General features: G+C 38.6%; 1 protein-coding gene across 30 annotated transcripts in view; it reads left to right on the forward strand.

Moving 5' to 3' along the window:
• OBSCN (obscurin, cytoskeletal calmodulin and titin-interacting RhoGEF) overlaps positions 1 to 27,151 on the forward strand; it is a 344,733-nt gene that overhangs the window by 59,258 nt on the left and 258,324 nt on the right. For 17 of the 30 annotated variants that reach the window (XM_063452748.1, XM_063452749.1, XM_063452760.1 and 14 more), the window contains 17 exons: positions 3,065 to 3,340; positions 3,860 to 4,135; positions 6,469 to 6,744; positions 7,882 to 8,157; positions 11,036 to 11,311; positions 12,007 to 12,282; positions 12,873 to 13,148; positions 13,738 to 14,013; positions 14,637 to 14,912; positions 15,482 to 15,757; positions 16,869 to 17,141; positions 18,493 to 18,759; positions 19,667 to 19,936; positions 21,694 to 21,960; positions 25,517 to 25,783; positions 26,046 to 26,158; positions 26,616 to 26,769. In XM_063452748.1, coding sequence (XP_063308818.1) covers positions 3,065 to 3,340; positions 3,860 to 4,135; positions 6,469 to 6,744; positions 7,882 to 8,157; positions 11,036 to 11,311; positions 12,007 to 12,282; positions 12,873 to 13,148; positions 13,738 to 14,013; positions 14,637 to 14,912; positions 15,482 to 15,757; positions 16,869 to 17,141; positions 18,493 to 18,759; positions 19,667 to 19,936; positions 21,694 to 21,960; positions 25,517 to 25,783; positions 26,046 to 26,158; positions 26,616 to 26,769 — 4,371 coding nt within the window. The remainder of the gene's footprint in view (positions 1 to 3,064; positions 3,341 to 3,859; positions 4,136 to 6,468; positions 6,745 to 7,881; positions 8,158 to 11,035; positions 11,312 to 12,006; positions 12,283 to 12,872; positions 13,149 to 13,737; positions 14,014 to 14,636; positions 14,913 to 15,481; positions 15,758 to 16,868; positions 17,142 to 18,492; positions 18,760 to 19,666; positions 19,937 to 21,693; positions 21,961 to 25,516; positions 25,784 to 26,045; positions 26,159 to 26,615; positions 26,770 to 27,151) is intronic. The other 13 variants (XM_063452777.1, XM_063452778.1, XM_063452759.1 and 10 more) reach the window with 12 other exon arrangements.

Consider the following 27,151-nt stretch of genomic DNA (forward strand, 5'->3'; position numbering starts at 1 on the left):
ATGCCAGTTCTGGATGAACATTTGGCTGGTTTGCGTAATACTTGGGAGCAGGTTCAGCGTTCTTTGGTTGACTCTGCTGCTCGCCAGAAGGCTCAGGCTGACAAGCATCGCAGAGCGGCTCCTTCCTATGTTGTGGGGGACAGAGTTTTGCTTTCCACGCGGAATATTCGTCTCCGGGTGCCTTCTATGAAATTGGCTCCACGCTTCATTGGTCCTTATCGTATTATACATAAGGTTAATCCCGTTTCTTATGCCTTGGGTCTGCCTAAGAATCTGCGCATACCTAATGTTTTTCACACCTCGTTGTTGAAGCCTTACGTGTGCAACCGCTATACCCGGCATGCTCCTCCTCCTCCTCCTGTCTCTGTGGAGGGTCATGAGGAATTCGAAGTGTCTGCTGTTCTTGACTCTCGTTTCCTTAGGGGTCGGCTTCAGTACTTGGTGCATTGGAAGGGTTATGGGCCTGAGGAGCGCAGTTGAATTTCTGCTGATGCTGTTCATGCTCCCTGCCTTGTGCGTTCTTTCCATTCACGTTTTCCTGCCCGACCTAGTCCTGCCCGCCCGGAGGGCGTGTCCTCAGGGGGGGGTACTGTAGCGTTACTCACCTTTCCCAGGGGCCGGCCGCGGTCCTCTCTTCAAGCCGCGCGCGGTCCTGCGGCTGCACGAGCCGCGCGCGGCTCATCCGACGCTTCAGGCAGGAAGGCGGGCAGTGACCGCGAGATGCGGTCACATGTCCCGCCTGAATCTAAGAGCGCGCCGCGAGTCTCGGGCGCGCTCTTAAAGAGACAGTGGGAGCCTAAATTGCCAAAAGGCTCCCATTGGCCCCTGTCATCCCACACACCCCATACACTTACCTTTTGGGGGTGTGGAAGTGACAGGAGCCAATCACATTAGTTTTGAACCTATTTATACTTACCCTTTTCCCTTAGTTCCTTGCCCTATCGTGGTTTCTGCTACAGTTCCCTTTAGTGCTTGTTGTGTTCAGTTGTGTTCCTCCGTATTTGACCTTGGCTTTGTATTCTGACTTCGTTTTCGCTTTATCCTTGTCTGTACTGTTTGCCGGCTTGCTGATCCCTGTGTACCAGTCCCCGGCTAGTTCTCGTTTACGCTGTCTCTTTGTGCCCTTGACCTTGGATCGTTCCTGACTCTGTACTTCTCCTATTACGTCGAGTCCGGCCACTCTAAGGTCCGGTAGACGTATCTCTCCTCTGTGCTGTCTTCTGTTTGGCTGGATCCTGCGTGTAGGGGTATATTCTCGTTACAATTCGTATACCGAAGGACTTGTGAGAGACTTTGACTCCATGGCGATTGGACTATGTACATCGGACCTGAGCGCTATTCGGTAGGAATATGCCCTCAGATCCAGGCTATCTGGGGATACGTTACACGAACCATATGCAATCGGTATTTCTGACTTTATGTATTTTATTGTATTTTCCTTATTATGTTTTAAAATGGCGATGGTCTCTATCCTTGGAGATAATTAGGTTTCTCCCTAATTATCTCCGGGATAGAGAAGAATGATTTATGGGTAAAATGGGAAGGGCTTGTATTGAAGCCACTGCGATTGGCTACTGTCCAATATATTTTACAGTCTTCCACAAGGTCCCCTAGGGGAGTGTCCACCTTGTGAAGACCCGCATAAATACCGGGCAGGTAGCCCCATTAAACACATTCCTGTTTGACCTTCAAGACGGAGCTTTGTCTCGTTTGTGGAGGGATTTACTATTGGGACAGCGTTTTCGTTTATTTCTAGCTGTGGAAGGATTTCGGATGGATTGCTGATCGGGAGTTGCCGCATTCGTATGCTCCGTTCGGGAGTTTTACGATCGGTTGGACTAAAATTTCATTTCTGGAGAAAGGGGATTATCTACTAAACGGCGGCTCCGTTCCCCTGGCGGTGAGTGTCGTAACAAAGTGAATTCCAATTTTAAGGCCAGAGTTGCTGAACTGAAAGCTCAGTTGACATAGAGAATTATTATTATTATTATTGCCATTTATATAGCGCCAACAGATTCCGTAGCGCTTTACAGAATTGTTCTTCTTTGGTTCTTTTGACCTTAAATTTGAATTCACCATGGATTCTCAATTGAGTGAAAAACCCTGACAATTAATCTTGGAGCAATACTAACATTTTAAACGGAGGCCCACTAATCTAAAATGAAAAAGGACCATGTTTAATGGTTTTTAGAATGTTCCTATAAGCAAAAGATAAATGATTTCAGAATATTTGAAATGTTTAAATTCTCATCGTAAATATACAGATTCTTAGGGTCTGTGTATGAAATGGTGGAAGTTTTGTTTAACACCAGGAAGTGTGATCAGTAATGAAAGATCCCAGCTCATTGCAGTGAATACAATAGTGATATTAAGACTACAGTTTTAACAGTCGTTTATTTTTTCTTTTGAAAACAAATTTCATTTTCTATGACCTATCCAAAAATATTTTTCAAAATGTCCCCTTTAAGGATATTCTTTGTAGCAAACTTGTGTGTAATTGTTCAGTTGTGTTTTTAGAAAAGGACACTCCACTTACCAAATACAAAATAAAAGTACAAAAAACATTACTCTTTATTAGATATACCTACAATGAAAACATGTATGTATTTAATGAGCCATTTATTAATTGAAAACATATATAAAAACAGCTTGCAAAAGCTGCAGATATCTTGTCTGCAGCCTTTGCAAGCCCTCCCTTTCTAACCCCGCCCAGATTTCCTGTGACTGTCCAATCATAGACTTCCCAATGCAGCTCAATGAGAATTCTTTACAAGGCATGTGCTGGACAATTGCTGTCTCTTGAGTTTATCTCCACTGAGATAACCAAACCAGAAAGTAACAGTAAGTTATTGAATTGAGAACCAGGAGGGTGTATCAAGGTTACTTTATAAAAGTGCCAATTTCTATTAAGGTCGGCACTTTTTGTAAAATGAAAGAAAGAGGATACACACATAAAGCATTTCAGCAAGCTAAAGCGATTTAGGGATCTGAAGTGCCCCTTTAACTGGTAGATGTATTCAGGTAAGTTCATTTGTTCTTTATTTAATTCTGTTTATTCTTTCAGAACCCGAGCCTGCGTTCACCAACCAGGAGAAGGTGCAGAAGGAGGTACAAGTTGCCCAGACTGAGACCGCCTCCCTGAGCTGTGAGGTGTCCCAGGCCAAGACCGAGGTGAAATGGTACAAGGATGGGAAGCTGATCACCTCCAGCAAGAAGGTCAAGGTGGAGTCCGAGGGCAAATCCCGCCGTCTGGTGGTGGAACAGGTGGAGAATAACGATGCCGGGGAATACAGCTGTGAGGCTGCCGGACAGAAAATCAACTTCAAGATTAAAGTTAAAGGTAGAATTTGGATTCTTCGGATGAGCATATCTAACCATAATGTGCGAGGATCTTATCTGTTACATTTATTCGTTTGCAGCAAATATTCATATAACAAGTGTGTATTCACTAACCCTAACAAACAGCTGTCCCACATTCGTATATATTCTTATCTATTATTTGTTCTTACTGTAGATGAATAATTCTGATACAGTGCTCAATTTCATATTTTTGGATAAACATTTAAAAGGATTTTTTAAAAAAATATTAAAATATCAAAAAATATATCGTATAAAACTGTCAATACATACAAAAATATTTTTTCTAAATATGAAATTGTTTGCAAAGCGTATTCAAAAAATGGATTGTTGTCATATAGTTTGGGGTAGAATTTACTTGGCCATTGTCTATAGAAATATGAATATATGAGTTTTACAAAAAAATGCAAACCAGATTGTCTGTAATCATTATGTGTGTTTCAATGTGATATGCAAATTCCTACACAAAAAAAGTCTGAAAACATAGATTTTTGTCTTTCAGAGCCGGAGCCTGCCTTCACCAACCAGGAGAAGGTACAGAAGGAGGTACAAGTTGCCCTGACGGAGACCGCCACCCTGAGCTGTGAGGTGTCCCAGGCCAAGACCGAGGTGAAGTGGTACAAGGACGGGAAACTGATCACCTCCAGTAAGAAGGTCAAAGTGGAGTCTGAGGGAAAATCCCGCCGTCTGGTTGTGGAGCAGGTGGAGAAGAAAGATGCCGGAGAATACAGCTGTGAGGCTGCCGGACAGAAAATCAACTTCAAAATCAAAGTTAAAGGTAAAACTGTGTTTCTTAAAATGAGTCTGTCAGCTCTGTAAAGAGGTTATTTTTTCATTTTTAATTCTTTTTATTTTTGCAGTGCATAAGAAAAATACAAACAAGCTTGAGGTACCCCAACAGCACATTAACTGCTAGCTAGTCAGAGATAGACGTTAATGTGACATGCTATGTTTAAAACACATAAAATAATGAAAATAAAATAAGAGAGTATTCAGGTGAAGATCACGCTAGGCAAACATGTCATGAAAATAAAAAGGAAAAAGACGTTAATGTGACATGCTATGTTTAAAACACATAAAATAATGAAAATAAAATAAGAGAGTAATCAGGTGAAGATCACGCTAGGCAAACATGTCATGAAAAGAAAAAGGAAAACATGGAGATTACGGAGGGTTACGTGCTAAAGTCTGTCCATGTGTTAGTGTTAGATAGCTTGTGGATTGGGATCGCTGTTAAGGTACCTCTGGGAGCAGTAGTAATAGTGTGCTTTACCTAGTCGATAGTAGGCAGTGTAGTGAAATGTAAAAGAAATGAAATGAAATCATACAACTAAACATAATACACGATGCTTGGTGCATGGCATGTAAAAATGCAAACTTTGCTTCTCTTATTGTCAAGGAGAAAGTGCGTCCAGGTGGCAGACTCAGAAGACAGCTTATACGATGCCTCTAGGTGGCATGGTTGTTGTGTCGCTTGGGCCGGTAGTACCATGGAGTAGGGTGCCTCCTCGGCCCCAGGCCTGTATGAGAGCCGGTATCTGTATACCAAAGACTTGGGTTAGTCAAGGGACCAAGTCTATCCCCATCACAGAGGGGGCGAAGGTGGTGAGTAATCTTCTCTGTTGGTCGGTGGTTTTCCGCCTGTGTGGACGATGCTTGCAGGTCTTGCCTCAGGTGGCTCTCTGCCATGGTGAGCGGTCATGAAGTTGCAGGAACTTCGTTTTGGTTCTTATTATCCGAGGGGGCTTCCCCATGCTTGGTTGCCCTGGTCTCCTGTTTCCCTTCCGCGGCACAGGTCTGTGGGTAGTGGTGTCTGGTAGGCGGGCTTGTACCTTCAGCCAACAGTTCTGAAAGATGTGATCCAGCCTCCACAGGGAGTAGGCATAAGTGTGCCCTCCTGGTTGTAGTCATATGCGTTTGTGCACATGGTGTCCGCCATCTTGGGTTGTTTGGATGCACTGCTAGTTCTGCTTAGCAAATGTGACAGGTAACGCTGGTATAGCTGACTGATCTCCAAGGGGGGACCAGGATATCCCCCGCTGGCCCAGAGGGGGGAGAGGAGGTAGGAGAGTCGTCTCTAGAGTGGCTTGATTCATCGGGAGGAAAGCGGCTGTCTCTCCCCCGTTCTGACTCCAGTAGGCCTCAACCTGGCGCCGCGGTTCTCGGTGCCTCAGTGCATCGATTAAAGTATCCAAAGATAGGTCAAGTGCCCCCAGCGTTGAAGTCAGCTTTGGTAGAGGTCTCCGAGTTGATAGCCCGGGTAAACAGCGTTGGCAGCCGGAGCTTGTGCAATATACGCCTTGCCAGCTTGCAGTCCCCTTGATATTGTTTGTTATTATTACTTGTTATTTGTAATGCATTATATATTTCTTTGTCTAATTAAGATTTTTCCTATACATTTTTCATAGGAATAACAAACAATAAACTTGTGCATTAAAATTCAGATGAACCGCAGTTTGGGCATAACTTGGGCGATTTTTTGGTTTGTCTGAATAATGAATGACCGATTCGCCAGATGTCCAAATCAAATGAGTCACGATAGAAACAATTCTTCCATGCAATTCAGCAATTTAGAACACTAAAAGATCAAGATTAAGAAAAGCTCTATTTTAAACGTTGATCTTTCGGCTGTTTAGTAGATGGCTCCATAATTTGGGATCTTTAAGTATGGCAGTCCAAGGTTTATGGATAAGGGTACCAAATTAGGAAGCTATCTACTAAACAGCTGAAAGATCACCATTTAAGAAAATCCAGAGAATGTGTTATTTGAGTCATCCAAATAAAAAAAAGAAAAATGAATTTATTCAGCAAAATTCTGGCAAACCGAATTTCTTTGCCGTGAACAGTCTAATAAACAATACAATTACCATCACAGGGTGGAAGGTGAATGAAAACTCCTTACTGAAGAGACCATAGCCTAGCAAAGAATGGTGTTCTGTAAACATAGACCAAATTGATTTCATTGACTGTTTTTTTTTTTTTTTTTTTTTAAATAATGGGGTTACTTTTAGCTAAAAGAGAAAAACACTCAAACAGAAGATTTAAGATGTAACATCTCATAAGCTTTGCATGTAATAAGCATGTTTCATGGACTGTATTCGTGTATTTCAGAACCTGAGCCTGCATTCACCAACCAGGAAAAAGTTCGAAAGGAGGTGGAGACCATCCTGACTGAGACCACCACCCTGAGCTGTGAGGTGTCCCAGGAGAAGACCGATGTGAAGTGGTACAAGGATGGGAAGCTGATCACCTCCAGCAAGAAAGTAAGGGTAGAGTCTGAAGGCAAATCCCGTCGTCTAGTTGTGGAGCAGGTGGAGAAAAAAGATGCCGGAGAATACAGCTGTGAGGCTGCCGGACAGAAAATTAGTTTCAAAATCAACGTAAAAGGTGAGCCAATTTGACCAGATTTAAAAAAAAAAATCTCAACAAGGACTTTTGTTAAAAATATATCTTGTTGTTTTCATAATTAAAAAAAATAATTTTAACTGTTTTGTGGCACCAACTGGCCAACTAATGTTCCATCTTCTCAATGCTTGACATGCATACTAAGAAGGGCAAATTATTGTCAGAGCTAGTTGGATGCTTTTCTTGATGGTGTGGTCAACATGTAGATTGTGGCAATAAACAGCACAAATGTGATTGAGTTTAGAAATTAAAATCCTCTCCCTTTCGTAAAAAATTAAATTAAGCTAAATAACCTCCATTTCTTGTTTACTCTGTTTTCTTTGATCCTTGACCCCGGCTTGCTCTATCTTGTTCCGTATCTCCGTTACCCTTGACCTTGGCTTGTATGCTGACTACTCTTTCTCTCTGCATAGCCTGGCCACTCTAAGAACCGGTATTGCAATCCTCTCTGTCATGATCTATCTGTGTGTTAGGTTCCCAGGAAACCGTGACACATAGATACACAATGAAACACATGCAGACAAACAAACTGATGCACATGCAGATAAACAGAAATACACAGAGATACACAGAAACAACTTAAAATATAGTAGCACTCACTGACTTACAAAGAAGTTCCCATCTTTATTTATGCATTAATGTTAAAATCCAACAGGTCAATGTTTCAGTCCCTACCTCGGACTTTCTTAAGGATAAACATTCGGGATCATGATTCTGTTGATCCTGAAGAAAGTCCCTGGCATGGACTGAAACATCGACCTGTTGGATTTTAACATTCGTGCATAAAAAAAGAGTGAAGCTTCTTTCAAATTTCATGAGCGCTTCTATATTTTTTAAAAAAGTATATTTTTGAGCCTGTGGTTTAGCACCTTACATAGTGGAAGAATTTCGATCAAGCATTATATATATAAATTATTTATTTATATTTCCATTTAGAATTTTACGAATACAGACAATTTAAAGAATTGCAATACAACTTGAAGTAAAAAAAAGCATAAAAAGCATAAAATCTAGTTCATAAGTATAATGTTACCGTAGTGAAACATAACAGGATTACGTGTCATACAGTCAGTGGATATGTTAATACATCCTCTCATTAAAAATATGATTATTTTTCAGAGCCCGAGCCTGCGTTCACCAACCAGGAGAAGGTACAGAACGAGGTACAAGTTGCCCTGAATGAGACCGCTTCCCTGAGCTGTGAGGTGTCCCAGGCCAAGACCGACGTGAAGTGGTACAAGGACGGGAAGCTGATCACCTCCAGTAAGAAGGTCAAGGTGGAGTCTGAGGGCAAAAACCGCCGTCTGGTTGTGGAGCAGGTGGAGAAGAAAGATGCCGGTGAATACAGCTGTGAGGCTGCCGGGCAGAAAATCAACTTCAAGATCAATGTGAAAGGTAAACATTTACCTTGGAGTTTTGTGGAAAGTGTTAGAATACATTTGTTCTTTTGAAATTAGAGTAGAAGCATTTATTACAAATTGTGACAGTATTAAGGATGATAGAAAAATGTTTCTGTCAGATAAAAAAAAAAAAATTGAAATTGAAGATATTCAACAGGTTTTCATTTAGTTTGTTGCTTTTTTTTAAATTCTTTATTTTTGACTCAGGTCATGGTTATAGCATTTCAGGTATGCATTTCAAAGGAAAAAAAATTAACAGATAACATGCATGTAACATAGATAGGTCCTACACGTGGGGTTTGCTGGTCAGGGGCCATGAGCTGAGGGAATTAAATTTTTGGTAGTGTGGGTCGCTGTGGTCGTGAAGCCTAGGTGGTCTAAAGGAATAATTATGTAGCCGGTTTAACCGACGATGCTAGGGGCTGTCAGGCTGGTTTAAGCGGATTTGTCTCGTTGTCATGCTGGGTCAGATAGGGAGCTATGACTGTAATGCGTGTAGGTGGTCTGCATTCTCCCGCTGTAAAGGCCCATCTCCTCTTCTCTAGTTGTTGGTGTCTTTTGGCACTTTGGTGCAGTTTTTGTGCGGTATCCGAGGGTGTTTTGCTGTGGCTTGGTCCTGAGCATCGGTAGCATGCGGCCATTCAGGTCCGTGGTTAGGCGCTTTTTAACAGACATTGTTTAATGCCCACAAACAACAAACGTGTGAAAATAGGGACCTTTCACCTCTGCCTTCAATTCCTTACTAAACACCTCATATTTGCTAAACTTTTTTTTCCCATTTATAAAGAAAGTTTGAGAAAATGTTAAAACCACCAAAGAATAATATTTCAGAGTACATTTTGAATTTTTCGGTTAAAAAAAATTCAAATTGGCATTTTTCACCTCAAACACCTTTTGTTTATTTATTTAACATTGGTTGTCAGTGCAATTTGTTTTTTTTTTTTGTAGTTATGTTCTTTGCTCTGGAGCAGAACTGGGGTGTGCCTGGCTTGTGTTATCTGAAATTCGATACATCTTTTTTTATGTATTTTAAGTGTAATTTAAGTGCCTTTTAATCTACAAAAAAAGCGTTATTTTCAGCAATAACCAAGTTATCTTTCCTGTGGTACACTCCGTCGAGGGTCTGACTTCCATTTGACCAGTCCCGGTGGGCACTGTATGTGCTAGACTGCTCTAGCAAAGCCTACTCTAGGTGACTACTGGCAGCTGAACGCGGATTGGAAAATAAACGTCTACTTTGCAAGATAGCCATTGCCTCAAGGCCTGCTACTTCACATGCCTTCACACAACCGGCTTCCTAAGTGGATCAGCCTCTACTGGCTTTTGACAAACTGTGCTCACAATTCTTGGAGAAGCTTAATGAGCTACTGCTTACTGAGACACCTAAGAGCTGATCCAAGGCCTACCAGAACATAGCTTCTGATTGATTACATAAAGTAAAGTCTATACTTAAACATTTCCTGTGCGGCATCACAAAAAATGAGACATTAGTGGTGTGACTGGCATTCCATCACTGAAGAACCAGCTTCCAGACTCTCCCTTTACCTAAACTGTGATCCAAGTAGGGCCGAACCCCCACACCCAGCTCACACCATCGGAGGGCTAGTCAACACGACTAAAATCCAATGGGTTTAGTTAAAGCCTCTATCTGTCTGTTTTTCCCCTTCTTCAGCCCCTCTGTATCTATTTGTGTCCTCCCAGCCCCTCTCAGTGTTTCTCACCCAAGCCCTGGTCGATATCTTTTGCCCCTTCCCCAGCCCCTCTGTGGCTCCCTCACACGCCAGTGTTAATTTTGGCAACAAATCTCAATTTAGTTTTAGTCATAGTCTTTTAAATAAAAAGCCATTTTAATTTTAGTCGTGTTTTAGTCATCTGAATTGTTTTAGTTTTAGTATAGTTTTAGTCAACTAAATCTAAAATATTTTAGTCAACTAAAATCTGACCAGAAAATCCGACAAAAATCAGACAAAATTACCTGACATATCCCGTTCATTTCTTTTACTGTGCATCTACCTGTGCTGATATGCCTTGTTGTTTTTCTGTTAATATGTTACTCTTGCATGAAAATCGTGCATGTAAAGAAACAAAAATTAATAATGGCAGCACTTAACTATCACCCCAATGGAAGATATTTATCAAAATCTCACCAAGACTTTCCTATCCACGTTTTGGCACGGTTTATCAAATCTGATTATTATCAGTAACTTAATTTGCACTCTAACTGTTTTTCAGTATACTCCATTTCTCTCTGGAATACACTAGATTCATCAATCTTTATGCCATTTTTATTGCTGTCTTTTGAAATTGAAGCTTCTACAAAAACTGGTGGAATTTACTATAAAGAATCACTTGTAGAATACTTTGTTAAACACAATCAAAATAACGATGAAATTTACCTTTCAATGTTCAAAACCCTTTGATAAATATCCCCCATAGACACAGACACCGATACATAATTTATAATGTATCTATGAAATTAATTTGAATTTATAAATTCACGTTCTTTCTGTTTCTTGGACTGTTTACAATATAGTAGAGCAAACAGTGCTTGCTATGCTCTAACCTAGATAGTATAGGTTTTAATTACATATATTTCACAGTAATGCAATTATTCGTATTAGATTTGACCCTAAATTGGGATCATAACAGCTAGATCACAGTGGAGATCAATATTTCTGATATAGTAATTTGGGGATAGAATTAACTTGGCCATTGAATCCAGAGACTTGGAAGTAATCATTATCACAAACAATATGGCACAGATTGTTTTTGAATGTTAAAATCAGGACTCATACTTTTTTATGTGTGCTTCCGTGTGAAATGCAAGCCCCAACATTAAAAAAAGTTTCAAAGCTTTGATCTATGTCTTTCAGAACCCGAGCCTGCATTCACCAACCAGGAGAAGGTGCAAAAGGACGTACAAGTCATATTGACTGAGACCACCACCCTGAGCTGTGAGGTGTCCCAGGCCAAGACCGAGGTGAAGTGGTACAAGGATGGGAAGCTGATCACATCCAGCAAGAAATTTAAGGTGGAGTCTGAGGGCAAATCCCGCCGTCTGGTTGTGGAGCAGGTGGAGAAGAAAGATGCCGGTGAATATAGCTGTGAGGCTGCCGGGCAGAAAATCAACTTCAAGATCGACGTAAAAGGTAAGCTTCATTGAACATGATTTAACCATAACAGGATTCAACATTCTAAACATACATTCTAAAAATTCTTAAATTTCAACAAAAATAAATTTTAATATGTGCAGTTCTTCATGAGTATATTGATGAGACAATGGTCTTGGATTTTGTAATAGCACCATATAACTAAACTAATTCTTCCATTTTCACTTATTTTTCAACCCTTTCTTTTTTAACATCTGTTTTGTTTTTAGAATAATTCTTATTTTGGGGCTAATAGCGTTGAATGATATCATATGTTCAAAAATCAGTATCTTGCTGAAAATGTTAAAGTTTGGTCCATTTACCATTTGGCATTTTCCATATTTATCATATTAGTTTTATGTAATCAGGATATATTTGCTGTAATTGTATTATCTTAGATCACACACAATCATTTTTTTCACTTCTTCATGTCAGCCCAATTTAATAGTTATTTTTCAATTCTAAATGGTTTTCTACAACAGTCTTTATTTCCCATTTTGTTACTTTATTGCTAAGAAAAATAATGTGTTATAATTTTTATAAAAAATATTTGATTACTATTTGACACAAATGCTTGGGGAATAATACTAATTATTTAAGAGAAATTGTGCATTTCATAATATAACATATTTTGAAATGTCCTGAAAAAAATGAATGTATGCTTTCTTATAATATCACTGTTTTGTTATTTTCAGAACCCGAGCCTGCGTTCACCAACGAGGAGAAGGTACAGAAGGAGGTACAGACTATCCTCACTGAGACCGCCACCCTGAGCTGTGAGGTGTCCCAGGCCAAGACCGAGGTGAAGTGGTACAAGGATGGGAAACTGATCACATCCAGTAAGAAGGTCAAGGTGGAGTCTGAAGGCAAAAACCGCCGTCTGGTTGTGGAGCAGGTGGAGAAGAAAGATGCCGGTGAATACAGCTGTGAGGTAGCCGCACAGAAAATCAACTTCAAGATCAACGTGAAAGGTAAAAATCTATTGCAAGTTTTTAGAAGTTTTACAAAATATACCTGAAAAAAAAATATTATTTTTGAAAGAGATTTTCCAAGTGTTTGTAAAAGTGAGGAGTTGACCAATGTTAGGAGAATTCTAAAACCTCAAATGTTTTGTTCTACTGTTATCTGTGAACAAGTCTTGAACTGAACTAATCAGCCTTATTTTGAACCCGAAAGCAAAGAAGCGCTGTGTGGGCTCCCTACTGTGTAACGGGCATTAACTAAAGACACAGGCATGTTATTAACCCCCTAAGGACACATGACGGAAATATTCCGTCATGATTCCCTTTTATTTCAGAAGCTGTGTCCTTAGGGGGGTCAATGACCATTTTACCTCCTCAGTTCACAAACACAGGGGTAAGGAGAGATGCATTGGCTGATCCAGACTTCTTTCGGATTATAAAAGGGACCTTTAACTATATGCCTCTTAGCACCCTGAATCAAAATGCAGATATTTGTTGACTGCTGTATTCTATGGTTAGATGTGCATGTTTGTATTAGAAAAAAATTGAGAAATCTTTTTCTGGTTAAATGAATGCGTGAAATATTTTTTTCTTTTTAGAACCTGAAGCCGCGTTCATAAATCAAGAAAAGTTGCAGAAAGAGGTGCAGGCCATTTTGAACGAGACCACCTCCTTGAGCTGTGAGGTGTCCCAGGCCAAGACCGAGGTGAAGTGGTACAAGGATGGGAAGCTGATCACATCCAGTAAGAAATTTAAGGTGGAGTCTGAGGGCAAATCCCGTCGTCTGGTTGTGGAGCAGGTGGAGAAGAAAGACGCCGGAGAATACAGCTGTGAGGCTGCCGGACAGAAAATCAACTTCAAGATCAACGTGAAAGGTAAAAATCTATTGCAAGTTTTTAGAAGTTTTACAAAATATACCTGAAAAAAAAATATTATTTTTGAAAGAGATTTTCCAAGTGTTTGTAAAAGTGAGGAGTTGACCAATGTTAGGAGAATTCTAAAACCTCAAATGTTTTGTTCTACTGTTATCTGTGAACAAGTCTTGAACTGAACTAATCAGCCTTATTTTTAACCCGAAAGCAAAGGAGCGCTGTGTGGGCTCCCTACTGTGTAACGGGCATTAACTAAAGACACAGGCATGTTATTAACCCCCTAAGGACACATGACGGAAATATTCCGTCATGATTCCCTTTTATTTCAGAAGCTGTGTCCTTAGGGGGGTCAATGACCATTTTACCTCCTCAGTTCACAAACACAGGGGTAAGGAGAGATGCATTGGCTGATCCAGACTTCTTTTGGATTATAAAAGGGACCTTTAACTATATGCCTCTTAGCACCCTGAATCAAAATGCAGATATTTGTTGACTGCTGTATTCTATGGTTAAATGTGCATGTTTGTATTAGAAAAAATGTGAGAAATCTTTTTTGGTTAAATGAATGCGTGAAATCTTTTTTTCTTTTTAGAACCTGAAGCCGCGTTCATAAATCAAGAAAAGTTGCAGAAAGAGGTGCAGGCCATTTTGAACGAGACCACCTCCCTGAGCTGTGAGGTGTCCCAGGCCAAGACCGAGGTGAAGTGGTACAAGGATGGGAAGCTGATCACCTCCAGCAAGAAATTTAAAGTAGAGTCTGAGGGCAAATCCCGCCGTCTGGTTGTGGAGCAGGTGGAGAAGAAAGATGCCGGTGAATATAGCTGTGAGGCTGCCGGGCAGAAAATCAACTTCAAGATCACCGTAAAAGGTAAGCTTCATTGAACATGATTTAACCATAACAGGATTCAACATTCTAAACAATCATTCTAAAAATTGTTAAATTTCAACAAAAATAAATTTAAAATGTGCAATTCTTCATGAGTATATTGATGAGACAATGGTCTTGGATTTTATAATAGCACATTATAACTAAACTATCTCTTTCATTTTCACTTCTTTTCCAACCCTTTCTTTTTTATTCTTTTTTCATATTAGTTTTATGTAATCAGGATATATTTGCTGTAATTGTATTATCTTAGACCACCAACGATCATTTTTTTCACTTCTTTACATATCAGCCCAATCTAATAATTATTTTTCAATTCTATATGTTTTTCTATAACAGCCTTTATTTCCCATTTTGTTACTTTATTGCTAAGAAAAATAATTTGTTATCCTTTTTATAAAAAATATTTGAATTATATTTGACACAAATGCTTGGGGAATAATACTAATTATGAAGGATCTACTATCTTTGTGGGATTTTTTAGCAAAGTAAAACTGAGAATAAATAAGAGAAATTGTGCATTTCTTAATATAACACATTTTGAAATGTCATGAAAAAAATGAATGTATGCTTTCTTTATAATATCACTGTTTTGTTATTTTCAGAACCCGAGCCTGCGTTCACCAACGAGGAGAAGGTACAGAAGGAGGTACAGACTATCCTTACTGAGACCGCCACCCTGAGCTGTGAGGTGTCCCAGGCCAAGACCGAGGTGAAGTGGTACAAGGATGGGAAACTGATCACCTCCAGTAAGAAGGTCAAGGTGGAGTCTGAGGGCAAATCCCGCCGTCTGGTTGTGGAGCAGGTGGAGAAGAAAGATGCCGGAGAATACAGCTGTGAGGCTGCCGGACAGAAAATCAATTTCAATATCAACGTGAAAGGTAAAAATCTATTGCAATGTTTGGAAATTTTACTAAATATACCTGAAAAAAAACATTATTTTTGAAAGAGATTTTCCAAGTATTAAGAGTTAACCAATGTTCTGAAACCTCGTGCTACTGTTATCTGTGAACAAGTCTTGAACTGAACTAATCAGCCTTATTTTGAAACCAAAAGCAAAGGAGCGCTGTGTGGGCTCCCTACTGTATAACGGGCATTAACTAAAGACACAGGCATGTTATTAACCCCCTAAGGACACATGATGGAAATATTCCGTCATGATTCCCTTTTATTTCAGAAGCTGTGTCCTTAGGGGGGTCAATGACCATTTTACCTCCTCAGCTCACAAACACAGGGGTAAGGAGAGATGCATTGGCTGATCCAGACTTCTTTTGGATTATAAGAGGGACCTTTAAATATATGCCTCTTAGCACCCTGAATCAAAATGCAGATATTTGTTGACTGCTGTATTCTATGGTTAGATGTGCATGTTTATATTTAAAAAAAAATTAAGAAATATTTTTTGGGTTAAATGAATGCGTGAATACGTTTTTTCTTTTTTTCTTTTTAGAACCTGAACCTGCATTCATAAATCAAGAAAAGTTGCAGAAAGAGGTGCAGGCCATTTTGAACGAGACCACCTCCCTGAGCTGTGAGGTGTCCCAGGCCAAGACCGAGGTGAAGTGGTACAAGGATGGGAAGCTGATCACCTCCAGCAAGAAATTTAAGGTGGAGTCTGAGGGACAAACTCGCCGTCTGGTTTTGGAACAGGTGGAGAAGAAAGATGCCGGGGAATACAGTTGCGAGGCTGTCGGACAGAAAATCAATTTCAAGATCAATGTGAAAGGTGAGCACAAATGAGCACAGTGGGGCTTCTCTGCTTCTTAATATCTAAAAGTGAAGAATTAAAGTAGATAGCATTTCCAACATGTAACATGTTGTTGGTCCTAAGGTGGTGGATTTAGAAACGTTCTGTGGAAATCAATGGAATCTACAGGCAGATTGTTCCACTCCTAGAACCTTACTCTTATAAACATGGCAAACATACTGTATGTACTGCTACAAAGCAAAGAATGACATTGGTTATCTACCAATCAGGGAAAGCTATTGTTTGCTATTAATGGAAAATCTTTTTGAATGTAGACAATATTAAGATTAGTGAAACAGTAAGCATAAAATAAACCCCAGCCATGTCTTTTTCCCTGATGTATGGACAGGCTGCAAATAGCTCATGTTGTTATATTTAGAAAGAGATCAGTTTCACATAGCCAGACAATCTATATCCTCAGTTATACAAAGCTCTGAGCTGTCTGGGGAACATGCATGTCAATGCCAATCCTTCTCATTTTATTCACGCAAGATCATAAACATAAGCTGCGGTATTCTTTCTCACATTGTTTGGTTTGATGAAAAAATGAACTCCTGCTATAACCAAAAATGAATTGCTTTTACGCAGTTACCAAAATGAACAGCATTGGATTTAGTTAGAAAGCTGCGGTATAAAACAACCATTATCTGATCTATTTCACAGTCATTTATCATCACATTTCTACTTCTAATTTAACTGTTTTTCTTTTGCTAAAATATTTATCAGTCTATTAAAATAAACTTTAAATTCATACTCAAAATATTATTTTGTTAAGGACCCAGCAAGGGGCAAGAAGGCGCTGCACATAGATTTTTAGGATCTTGTTGATTAATTTCTCATTGTTAAAAATGAACGATATATTTTTCTAATTGTATTAAAGTGGAAGTGCCTCTTTCCGGATTGGAGCAGCCATTAATGGAGAATTTGATGTATTTACAATATTTGATTTAGCTACCGATTAAAGTGTGCTTTCTCCTCTGAAGTGTAATTTCCTGTTTAAATTGATGTGTCTGTTCCGGTTGTATGTTCCAGTTACTATTGCACAAACTATTATTTTTCTTTCTTATCTTTTTATTTTATTTTCTTTTAGAACCAGAGGCCAAGTTTGTGAAGCCCGCCCCCAAAGAACCAATCATTGCCCAAGAATACGAGGACATCTCGCTGACCCTGACCGTCCACCCGGACAATGCTCAGGTGAAATGGTTTAAAGATGGAACTGAGCTCACAGCAAGCAAAAAGTACCAAATATCTGCTGAAGGGGGAGCCAGAGTTCTTGTTGTGAAAGGATTAGACGCTAAAGACAGTGGTGTGTACACCTGCAAAACTACCAGCGACAAGCAAGAATTCAAGGTTCAGGTGAAAGGTGAGATGGGTTCTTAAAGGGACAGTACAACCAATATAAAAATCTAAAAGTTTTTTTCTAGGAACAAGGAAACATTTAAGTTTTTGCCAATCTCCAATTATGTCCTAGGGTGTACATGTGATTATACGCTAACGTAATGGTACTCATTAGTAAGGGTGAAAGACTGAGTGAATTAAACCTCTATAGGCAATGCTAGGCATGGGCTTCAGAGGCCGAGTGAGGGTTAAGAAAAAGAATATATTAACAATAATAAAAAAAGGATTTGCTCTGAGCTCTCCCCAAATGTGGAAGCAATGTATTATTTCCATACCTTATCAAGCACTGCTGAGCTTGCCCTATTAAATTCACGTTGTGGGCGAAGCTAGTGTTTCTGGGAGTTGTAGTTCAATCAGCTATCTGATGTACAAGTACCAAAAATTCCTGAGATCTTGTAGAGCAGCCCTTTTTATTACAAATCTAATTAGTAGTAATTAATGCTGCTTAACAAATAGAAGGGGTTCAGAAAATGATATGATAACGGTAACATCAACAGCAAAACTGAACACTTCAAGCTGTTTATGATTTTTTCCCACCCAGTTCATTCATTATATTCAGATTTTAAAATCATGTTTAACTGCATAAGCCTCTGTATGTATAAAACCAAATTTGCTTTGTGATAATGCTCTCTGTATATTGCCAAACCGTTGGCTCTAGAACATACTCTCAGCCTCGGTTATCTTCTGTACAAATACATAAAGTGATTTATTTGCAAAAAATGAGTTTCACTAATAGTAATATCCTAAACACTAACGTGTTGAGCAATTCCAATTTTAGATCAGCTGCCAAAACATCTTAACGCATTCACTTTAAAATCATACAACATCTAACATCTAAATGGTTGAGCGCTTGCTGAGATATATTAAAGTGCAATGAATATTAATACATTTTCCACTGTAACACAGTGCAAATAATAACGTGCATCGCAACCTCAAGTCACAAATCAATTACACTTTGAATACACTTTATAAAGAATATTGCAAGTTAGTGTTTGCACTTGGAAAAAGAGAAGCACTTTGTGGTTGCAATTTATGTGTTTTTTAAAGGTTGTATTGCACGTTATGAAGTTGTTATTTGCACTGTGTATGAATATTTATTGAGATATCTCCTAGTAGGGTGTTCTATTATTTATGTAAGGCACCAAACTTCCTCCTGACTCAGTCATGTTGTCCCTCGTAACCTTTGTTCCCAAGCTAAAACTCTCTCTCTCAGGTGCTCCCCATCCCCTCTCTATTTCTTGTTCCCTGTCTGTACTGGGGTTTAGGAGTCGTGATAATGTAATCTCATGGCTTTATGGGACTATTATTTTTTTTAGAAATTCCTCAGACGTTTGCCAAGAAGTTGCAGGCCATAACTGCTGAGACGGGGACCAATGCCACCCTGCTCTGCGAGCTGCAGCACGCCAAGGGGGACGTGTTGTGGCGAAGGAATGGTGCAGAGCTTCAGCCCAGCAAGAGATTTCAGATCCAAGCGGATGGAGTAAAGCGATCTCTAACAATTTCTGGGCTCAAAGTCGATGATGAAGGAGAATATTCTTGTGAATCCAGAGATGATAAAACCATCTGTCAGCTGACCACTAAAGGTACTTGTGCCAACCCTTATGCCAACATGAAATCCAGTATAACGTTTACCTTTCTACACGGTTAATGGATGTTATTTAGAGATACACAGAAGAGAGCAATTGTAAGCTCCTAAAATGGGAGCAATTACCATGAAAACTAAAAGAATTATGATCCAGAATCAATTCCTGTCTACATACAGAGAGGGATTAATATCCTCCGAGGCTCCAGACAGTTTACCAGTTTGGGGCCCCACCTTATTCTTCACATAGGGGATTTGTGGTTCTGGGGCCTCTGTCTAACCTCTGGGCCCAAGACTGCCACGTAGGGTTGCCTTAAGGTTAATGTCTACATGGGGAGGTATACAGGTGTGATCAGAGGGTCCAAAGAGAGGAGTGTCAGTAAGATGATTTTACTGGTTATTCTGGCCACCATGTGCTCCTGAAAAGAGAGTACGTCACCTTGGCATGATCTTCTACATCTGTGAATGGTGGCATGGTGAGACTGAGGTCTTAAATCGTAACTCTAGGAAGGTATGGAAATGTACCCTTTCTATGCATGACAGATTAAGCGTAGCACACAATGGATATAAAAGAATGAAAATGCAACGTAACATTATTTTTGCAAGCCTAAAACATTCTAAAATGATCAAGATAAACTGTATGTCGCACAATCAATTGGCACTCAGATTACTGTGCAAGCATATACTAAACCTCTAGTATAGAAAAACTACAGGTACTGTTCTGAAGTCTGTGGAAAAACTAAACCATTGTTATATTCATTGGTCAATAAATGTTCATTAGTTATTTGAGTAACATTTGTAATGGGGGAGGACCTAGCAGAGCTTTATCAAAGTATTATAGTTGTATAATAATTGTGTGCAGTCCTGTCTTTGTTAACTAAAAGGATACTTTTTTCATGTTACTGCAGCTCCCAGAGTGGTTAAGTTTGTAGGACAACTCAACAATGTGGTCATTGAGGAAGGAGGTAGTGCCACATTTAAATGCTCTATTTCCTTGGATGACGCGGAGGTGACGTGGTACAGTAATGGGGTCAAGGTCGAAAACAACCAGAAATATGCCATCAGCAAGAAAGGCACCAGCCATAGCCTGACCATCAATGAATTGTCCATGCAGGACAGCGCTGAAATCACAGTAGAGTCTGAAGGGGTGAAGACCAAAGCAAATCTCAAAGTCCGAGGTAAGCGAGAGATGTTCAAGGACTCGACACATGAAGATGCTTCCTCAGTCTGACGGTCGAACGTAGAATAAATCAAGGGCAGGCAACAGATTGTATTGTATAACCCTATGGGGCTATGTCTCCTATAATGTTTACGGTTATTAGGAAACAAGGGTAGTCTGAGGCAGCAAAGTACCATGGGAAATGGAGTTTCACTATACCTGGAGTTTCACTATACATTGGCTTTCCTTCTATAAATATTGCTTAATGCATTAAATCTAGTATATTCTCTCATTTTTATAGTACAGAAAATATAATTCTCTTACTGTTTGATGAGTTCTGACTGGGAATTATATCTTATTTACTATTTAACCATTTAAGTTCCAAATGGTTGGACTGAGCTTCAAATCTGTGAGCTCTCGTGTTGAGGTTTCAACAATACACCACAATACAATGGTGAATTTGCTGTAAAATAAGACATTTCAGTGGCATTCACAGGCAGGGAAAGTACTCGTCTTCTGTAGAAACTGAACAGATTGTGTTATTGTAAGAGATGGAAAATCATTTGATTAAGCAAATATCACAGCCCGAACTCAAATTGTTCTTCTAATCAACTAGTCCCCGAAAATGTGGCACTTTCCTTTAGATACTAGAAAATACTGCAATTAAAAAATGTAAAAATAAATATATATATATATACTGTTATATCACCAGGGCTGGTAAGAAACCAATAGCTGATATCTGCCACAGATTGATAGAGTGATACGCATATAGATGTGATGGAAACACTAATTATGGTTGACACATCTGTTCACACAAATTGTACACTTTATACACCATCTGTTCCACAAAGACCGTGCAATAGAGAGAGGAACAAAACCTATTAATATATATGGTAGTTTCATACAGTATTATGAGAAAAGCAAAAAATACAATAATAATCAGGATCAATTGTTAGAAAATTGGATTTTTAATCTATTTATTGCTTCATATAATCAACAAATATGTGTTTGTGAGGTGTGAAAAATAATATTAAATATAGAAATTTGCACCTCTTTATCCTATAACTGGGCACCTCCATCTTAGGTCCCTGTCAATCATTGTTATAAGCTCCGCCCTTTACACCTGTCAGTCAGCATAGAGAGAGCCGCCTCCATCTTAGCTCCCTGTCAATCATTGTTATAAGCTCCGCCCTTTACACCTGTCAGTCAGCATAGAAGGAGCATACAGAGAAAGAGGAGGAATTAAACAATGTATTGATTTCTTCTCCATGTTTGTCCTAGCTGTGCCTGGGCTAAACTGGATTATAATGTAATTAGCTAATTATTTAATATACATTTACAAGAAAAGAGAAGATCTTTTTTCTAACTAGACTGTTTCAATGTTAATGTTTAGACTTGTATTCTGTAGGCAGACCCTACTAAACCACTATAGTGTCACAGTGAAATATGCTGATGCTTCATCCAATCTCGCTGTTTTACAATTAACATAGCAATCCATGTCTGCACAAAATGGACAACTCGTTTCTACAGAGTAAATAGATCCTACTTTATAAAAATGCTGCGGTCAATGTAACGGTAGACCTTCACCTTGATGTTGATGAGATATGGATCTGGTATTTATATTTATTGGGTGAATTTAAATATATTGCTCTGACTGATGGCCTAGGTGTGTCCTGCAGCCATGTCCTCGTTATTATGGGTTTTTTTTTAATGGTTCCTTTTAAGCCAAAATATAACTTATTTCTGTCTAACCCATTATTGCTAATTTTTTGTTAGAGGCCCCAGTGATCTTCAAGAAAAAGTTAGAAGCTGTCTCTGTGGAGGAAAGACAAACCGTCCAGTTGGAAGTTGAGCTATCTAAAGTCTGTAACGATATCAAGTGGATGAAAAATGGCATTGTTCTCCAGCCAACCGAGAATCTGGACATCAAGTCTGAAGGAACCAAGCAGATTCTTATTCTTAAAAATGTCACTTTTGCTGACCGCGGTCTGTACTGCTGTGAGACGTTGGATGATAAGACCCAGGCCAAACTCACAGTGGAAAGTAAGTGAAAATCTGCACCAAAGCACAGTTGTTAAATATTTACCAGCAGGACATACTGAGCTCCAACTACACATACTAAGACCCCAAGACTTACCCCTGACACTGGACTCTATCCAGTGTGCTTTCTAAATGTATTTATTTATTTATTACTGGCATTTATAAAGCGCCAACATATTCCGCAGCGCTGTACAATTGGGAAAGACAACACAATAAGAACAGACCGATACAACAGGTAGAGGGCCCTGCCCGTGAGCTTACAATCTAAAGGTTAAACTGGGGAGACGAGACAAGAGGTAACAGAGGGATTTGTATGGGATAACAGAGAGAGTTAATGGTATACCTGCAGCAGCTAATAGCATGTGATGGGAACAAGGAGGTGATTGGCTTTGGTTCCAAACAGCTGGAAGAGCATGCCATATAGTTAGAAGGAACCAGGGTGGGCAGGAGGAAGGGAGAGTGGGTGGGTAGAGCCGAGTAAAATTAAAAGTCCTTGTAGCAGGGATGGATGATGATTTGGGACTAAGGAAGAGAGATAAAAAAACAGTTACTTAAAAGGAATTTACAGCTGGGAGTGGCAAGGGCAGGGGAGGAGGGGAGGTGGGAGGAGGAATGGAGCAGGCTAACCTTTTACTATAAACAAGTATTTGGCAACCAAAATTCTATCAGCCAGATTATTAATAACTACATGTAACATTAAGTACAAAATATCACAGTAGTAAACTATATGTAACAATGGCAGTATCATTATAGTAAAGTAATAATCTAGTAACAAAATTAATCAAATCTGGTTAAAAAAATGATTTAATACTGTTGGAGAAATGTTTCAAATAATCTATCTATAAAGATTCCCGTAGACTTTAACAGTGATTTATGTAGATAAATCATTTAGAAAGTTTTTCTGGTAGTGATGAATTTATGGAAAGCCTATTAAATCAAGGCCGTTGATTTTTGATTCACCTAAAAAAAAAGTATTCTGGCAGCTTTCTTATACAGGAAAGAAAATGAAAAATCTCCTCCAAAAATGAAAAAGGGCACAATACTAAATTACATATATGTTTGGCCAGATTGATCAGTCCTCTCGTTGTAGCTGCTCTGCATTCTGTCGGATCATCGTGTCTAAAGGTTTCTGTCCAATCCAACGTGTCTCACAGAGAAGCATTGGAGACACAGGGCGTAGGTTCAGCAGTTGTGAAGCATTGGTCAACTTCATGTTTATCAAGGTGTGCGTCACGCCACCGAACATGAAGTATTTTAATTGGAGGTCTTAAGGAGGAAGCTTAACTTGTGACTGTCAGTATGATGGCCAGTACAAGGGTGTTTTTTTTTTTTGTCAAATGTAAAGACACAGCAGTATTGTAACCGCGGCCGGTTCCCTTATTTACCACTATAACGTCTTAAAGCATAGAATTTAGCAGGGCTAACCATACAGATATCTTAGCCATAATTTCATATAGTTAGTGTAAGAGATGCTCTATTTAACATATATAAATAATTGAGAATACAATATAAAATAAGGATTGTCTTGGAAGCAATAGTTTTGTCTTTTAGATATTTATTATATAAAAATATAAATATAGACCTATAAAATCCATTATAGCAGAGTTTATAAGATGAAATTAAATGCTTGCAAATATCATTAATAGGTTAACATACCCTTCTGAACATGTCATCATGTCAGCCTCTCAGTCATTTTAAGATGGAGCAGCGTCTGTCTCCAAGTCTCTCCTCTGTCTCTTAACATTTAAAAGTACACCTATTTATACCTTAGGTGTCGTCATTTTAGGGTCACTGTAGTTCATATATGAAAAAGTTACTTTTTTAATTTATTAATTTTAGGACCTCCCTTAACTTGGCAAAAATACATATTTGTTGCAAAGTAGATTATAAAATAACTGATATAGTGCCAACATATTCGGTAGCGCTTTGAAATAATTTAATCAGGGATTTTGTTTTTAATGCTGAAAAAACGTAACCACGCTCGTATAAATGGGGCTGAAAGAGTTAACAGAGGGACTAGTAAACCCATTGTTTGTTGTAGCAACACTGATCGCTCAGAACATGTGAATTAAAGGCAGTATGCTTAGCTCCATCAAACTGTGTAATGCAGTGTAACCTGTCACCAATGTGTCAAACTGCACAGTCCTCTGATGTTGGCCGATCGGGTTTAAAGGGCCCCTGGGGAGGATTTTATTTTAGTGATATACGTTGTGCTGGTCGGAGCATTCTCTGTGAGCTGTGAGTGACAGAATGAGTTCTGAAAAACTATAAACTATAAACTTAGGTGAAAAAGTATTTACATTAATGCACTAAAACCATAACATAACAGTTCTGCTTTAGTCACACATGAAATACAGATTTAAAAAAAAAAAAAAAGTTAAGGGAAGGAAAGATGAATCGAATAGCAGCTAGGTTAACTGCAAAAAAACAAATAAAAAATATTTTTATCTTTAAAGTCCCAAGCTGAGTCACTGCTTAGTTGGTCTGTCTACGGGCAGGATTCTATAATGTTTACACATTGCGCAGTTCCCTGTTTAGTTTACTGGGCTGTGTGCAACTAACGGCAGAGCCATAGTATGCGGGGAGGAGAGAACGCTCAGTCCAGGTTGCACACACAACTTGGACACGATTATCACAGGTAACCTTGAATTCTCATTCTGAACGCTTGATTGGCAGCTCTTCAGGGCTGGCTTATAGCTCTGAAATCTTTACAAATTCCACACCATTTTTAGAGCTGAGAGTTACCAGGGTGTTCTCGGCAATAATAATTAGAGAGACCCTTAATACATCACCTGATTTCAAAGAAACTATTTTTGAGTTATATGAGACAAATACAGCCACGTACATGAGATGTGATTTTATTTATTTTTTGCTGATGAGAGAAATTGATTATGCTATATAGTACTGTGTAGAGCATAAACCTTTATTATATTGACACATAAATATAACTGATGTAACAATAATTACAATAAATATAGTAACAGTAAAGTAGCCATAGAATATAGAATAATATAATACAATTCATATGTAAAGGTTGCCCTCCTACAAGCCCATAAACAGCATAAACACTCAATGATAGGCCCAAAAATTAAAATTCATTTTATTCCATTAAATCAGTAAAAAGGTAACTTACATATATCATAGACATTACTCATTATTATTAAATTATTTATATTTAATTCCATTAAAATCACTAAATAAAACTACCTCACACAAACCTGATAGAAAAGCTTCTAATGCATTTCCTCACAAAATCATGCCATAGATCAATGATTGTGGTGTAACACGACCGTAATTCTGCTTTTTGATGGGCTAGCGTTGCAGGACTCCTATATTCTTTTTCTTATTTGCATCAATAATTGAATGATTAAAATGGGTTATTCAGAATTAGCTTGTTCTGATTTCAAAACTGTTTTTAGTTTGGAACAGTTTTCCTCTTGTTTCTGTAGTCATGATTTTTTAACTTGTACATTTTATGTGATTTTTTAAAAAAAAAAAAATGTATAACACATTTTCTAACGTATTTTCTAAACTCTTTCATTTCGTTGCGGTTTATCAGTGCGCCAGGTGAAAGTTGTAAAAGGTCTGAGTGATATTGAGGTCCAGGAGAAAGGCTCTGCAACATTTGAGGTGGAGTTATCCCACGAAGAGGTTGAAGGGTGGTGGACAAAAGATGGTATTAAATTGAAATCATCCGAAAACTGCAAGATTAGTGTCAAGGGCAAGAGGCACCAACTTAGCCTCTCCTCATTGAGTCAAGACGATGCAGGCCTCATTGCATTTAAATCAGAGGGAATTCAAACATCTGCCAAACTTATTGTAAAGGGTAAGTTCTTTCGTTGAAAAAAAAGATGTCTATTGACTCCATACAAAATTAATAGATTGGTGATGATGCATCTTGAACCCATCTTTACTCTATATTTCCCCCAAAACTTTAAAATAGTAATTATTTTATGATGCAGTGATGCACAGTTTATCAAAACTTTGTAGGCTTAGGGTCCTGGAGAGGTCCCAGTTAGACCTATTTAGATGCAGAGGGGACTTTGTATTTGTTTTGACCATTTTCCATGGATTTTGCTTTCTTACAGAACCTCCGGTTACAATCACCAATCCTCTTGAGAACATTGATGTACCTGAAAAGGAGAAGGTGACATTTGAATGCGAAGTTTCCAAAGCCAATGCAGAAGTAAAATGGTTGAAGGTGTGTTTTCCAATATTATTATGAAGTGAATGGATTTCAGTCAGGGTTTCTTAACAAGCGGTATATTCAGTCAATAATTATAGCAATAACCATTGTCATCAGAATATTTAATTAGGTGAACTCACAGAGTCAATGAAAGGAGTACCATTAAAATGGGTAATAATAAAATCTCAGGATGTATTTGGAAATTGGAAACGTGAAGCAGGTATATTTACTTAAATTGTTTCAAATTCAGAGTGAATGTCAAATTTAAGGCACAAGCAGCCAAACTGGAAACATAGGTGACTTAAGGAAGGTTTCCAAGTTTTTTCATTGACCTTCGAAGAATCAATAGGCTGATTTGACTGTACCGGGAAATGAACCCACATCTCTGAGATAATAAAGCCTGACAGAAAGAACCTTCTGCTAACATTATGTAAGAAGGGAACAGTTGACACTGTTTTTGCTTTTGTTTCAGGACGGATCTCAGTTACGACCAAGTAAAAAGTTGACAATAATTTCACAGGGCAAAAAACGAAGTCTCACAATTCATAAGTGTGAATATGAAGATAAAGGAACATATGTTTGTGATGCAGGCGAAAATCAGACGTCCGCCCTGCTCTCTGTACATGGTAAGAACGTTTCTCATATATTCAAATCAATCGGATTTATGTTTGATGACATTAGTGTTTTACATTCATTACATCATCATTTACATCACTAACATCTATCACATATGTTCTGTGAGTGTTACGTTAATGGCTAATGAAATGAAAGAGCATTATTTTAAAATGTGTACTAAAAACTGAGAAATCAAAACACCAAGAACACAGCTAAATGTATTTTCTATCACCCAGAGAACTGTGGTCTCTTGAAGTAATTTACAATACATCCCAGTTGGTAAGAAGAAATTATAAATACATGTCGGTTCGTCCACCCACTGTAAAGCGCCACGGAATTTGTTGGTGCTATATAAATAATAACATAATAATAATAATAAATATCTTGCACTAA

This window comes from Pelobates fuscus, chromosome 4 (genome assembly GCF_036172605.1).
Source record: "Pelobates fuscus isolate aPelFus1 chromosome 4, aPelFus1.pri, whole genome shotgun sequence".
NCBI classification, from domain to species: domain Eukaryota; kingdom Metazoa; phylum Chordata; class Amphibia; order Anura; family Pelobatidae; genus Pelobates; species Pelobates fuscus.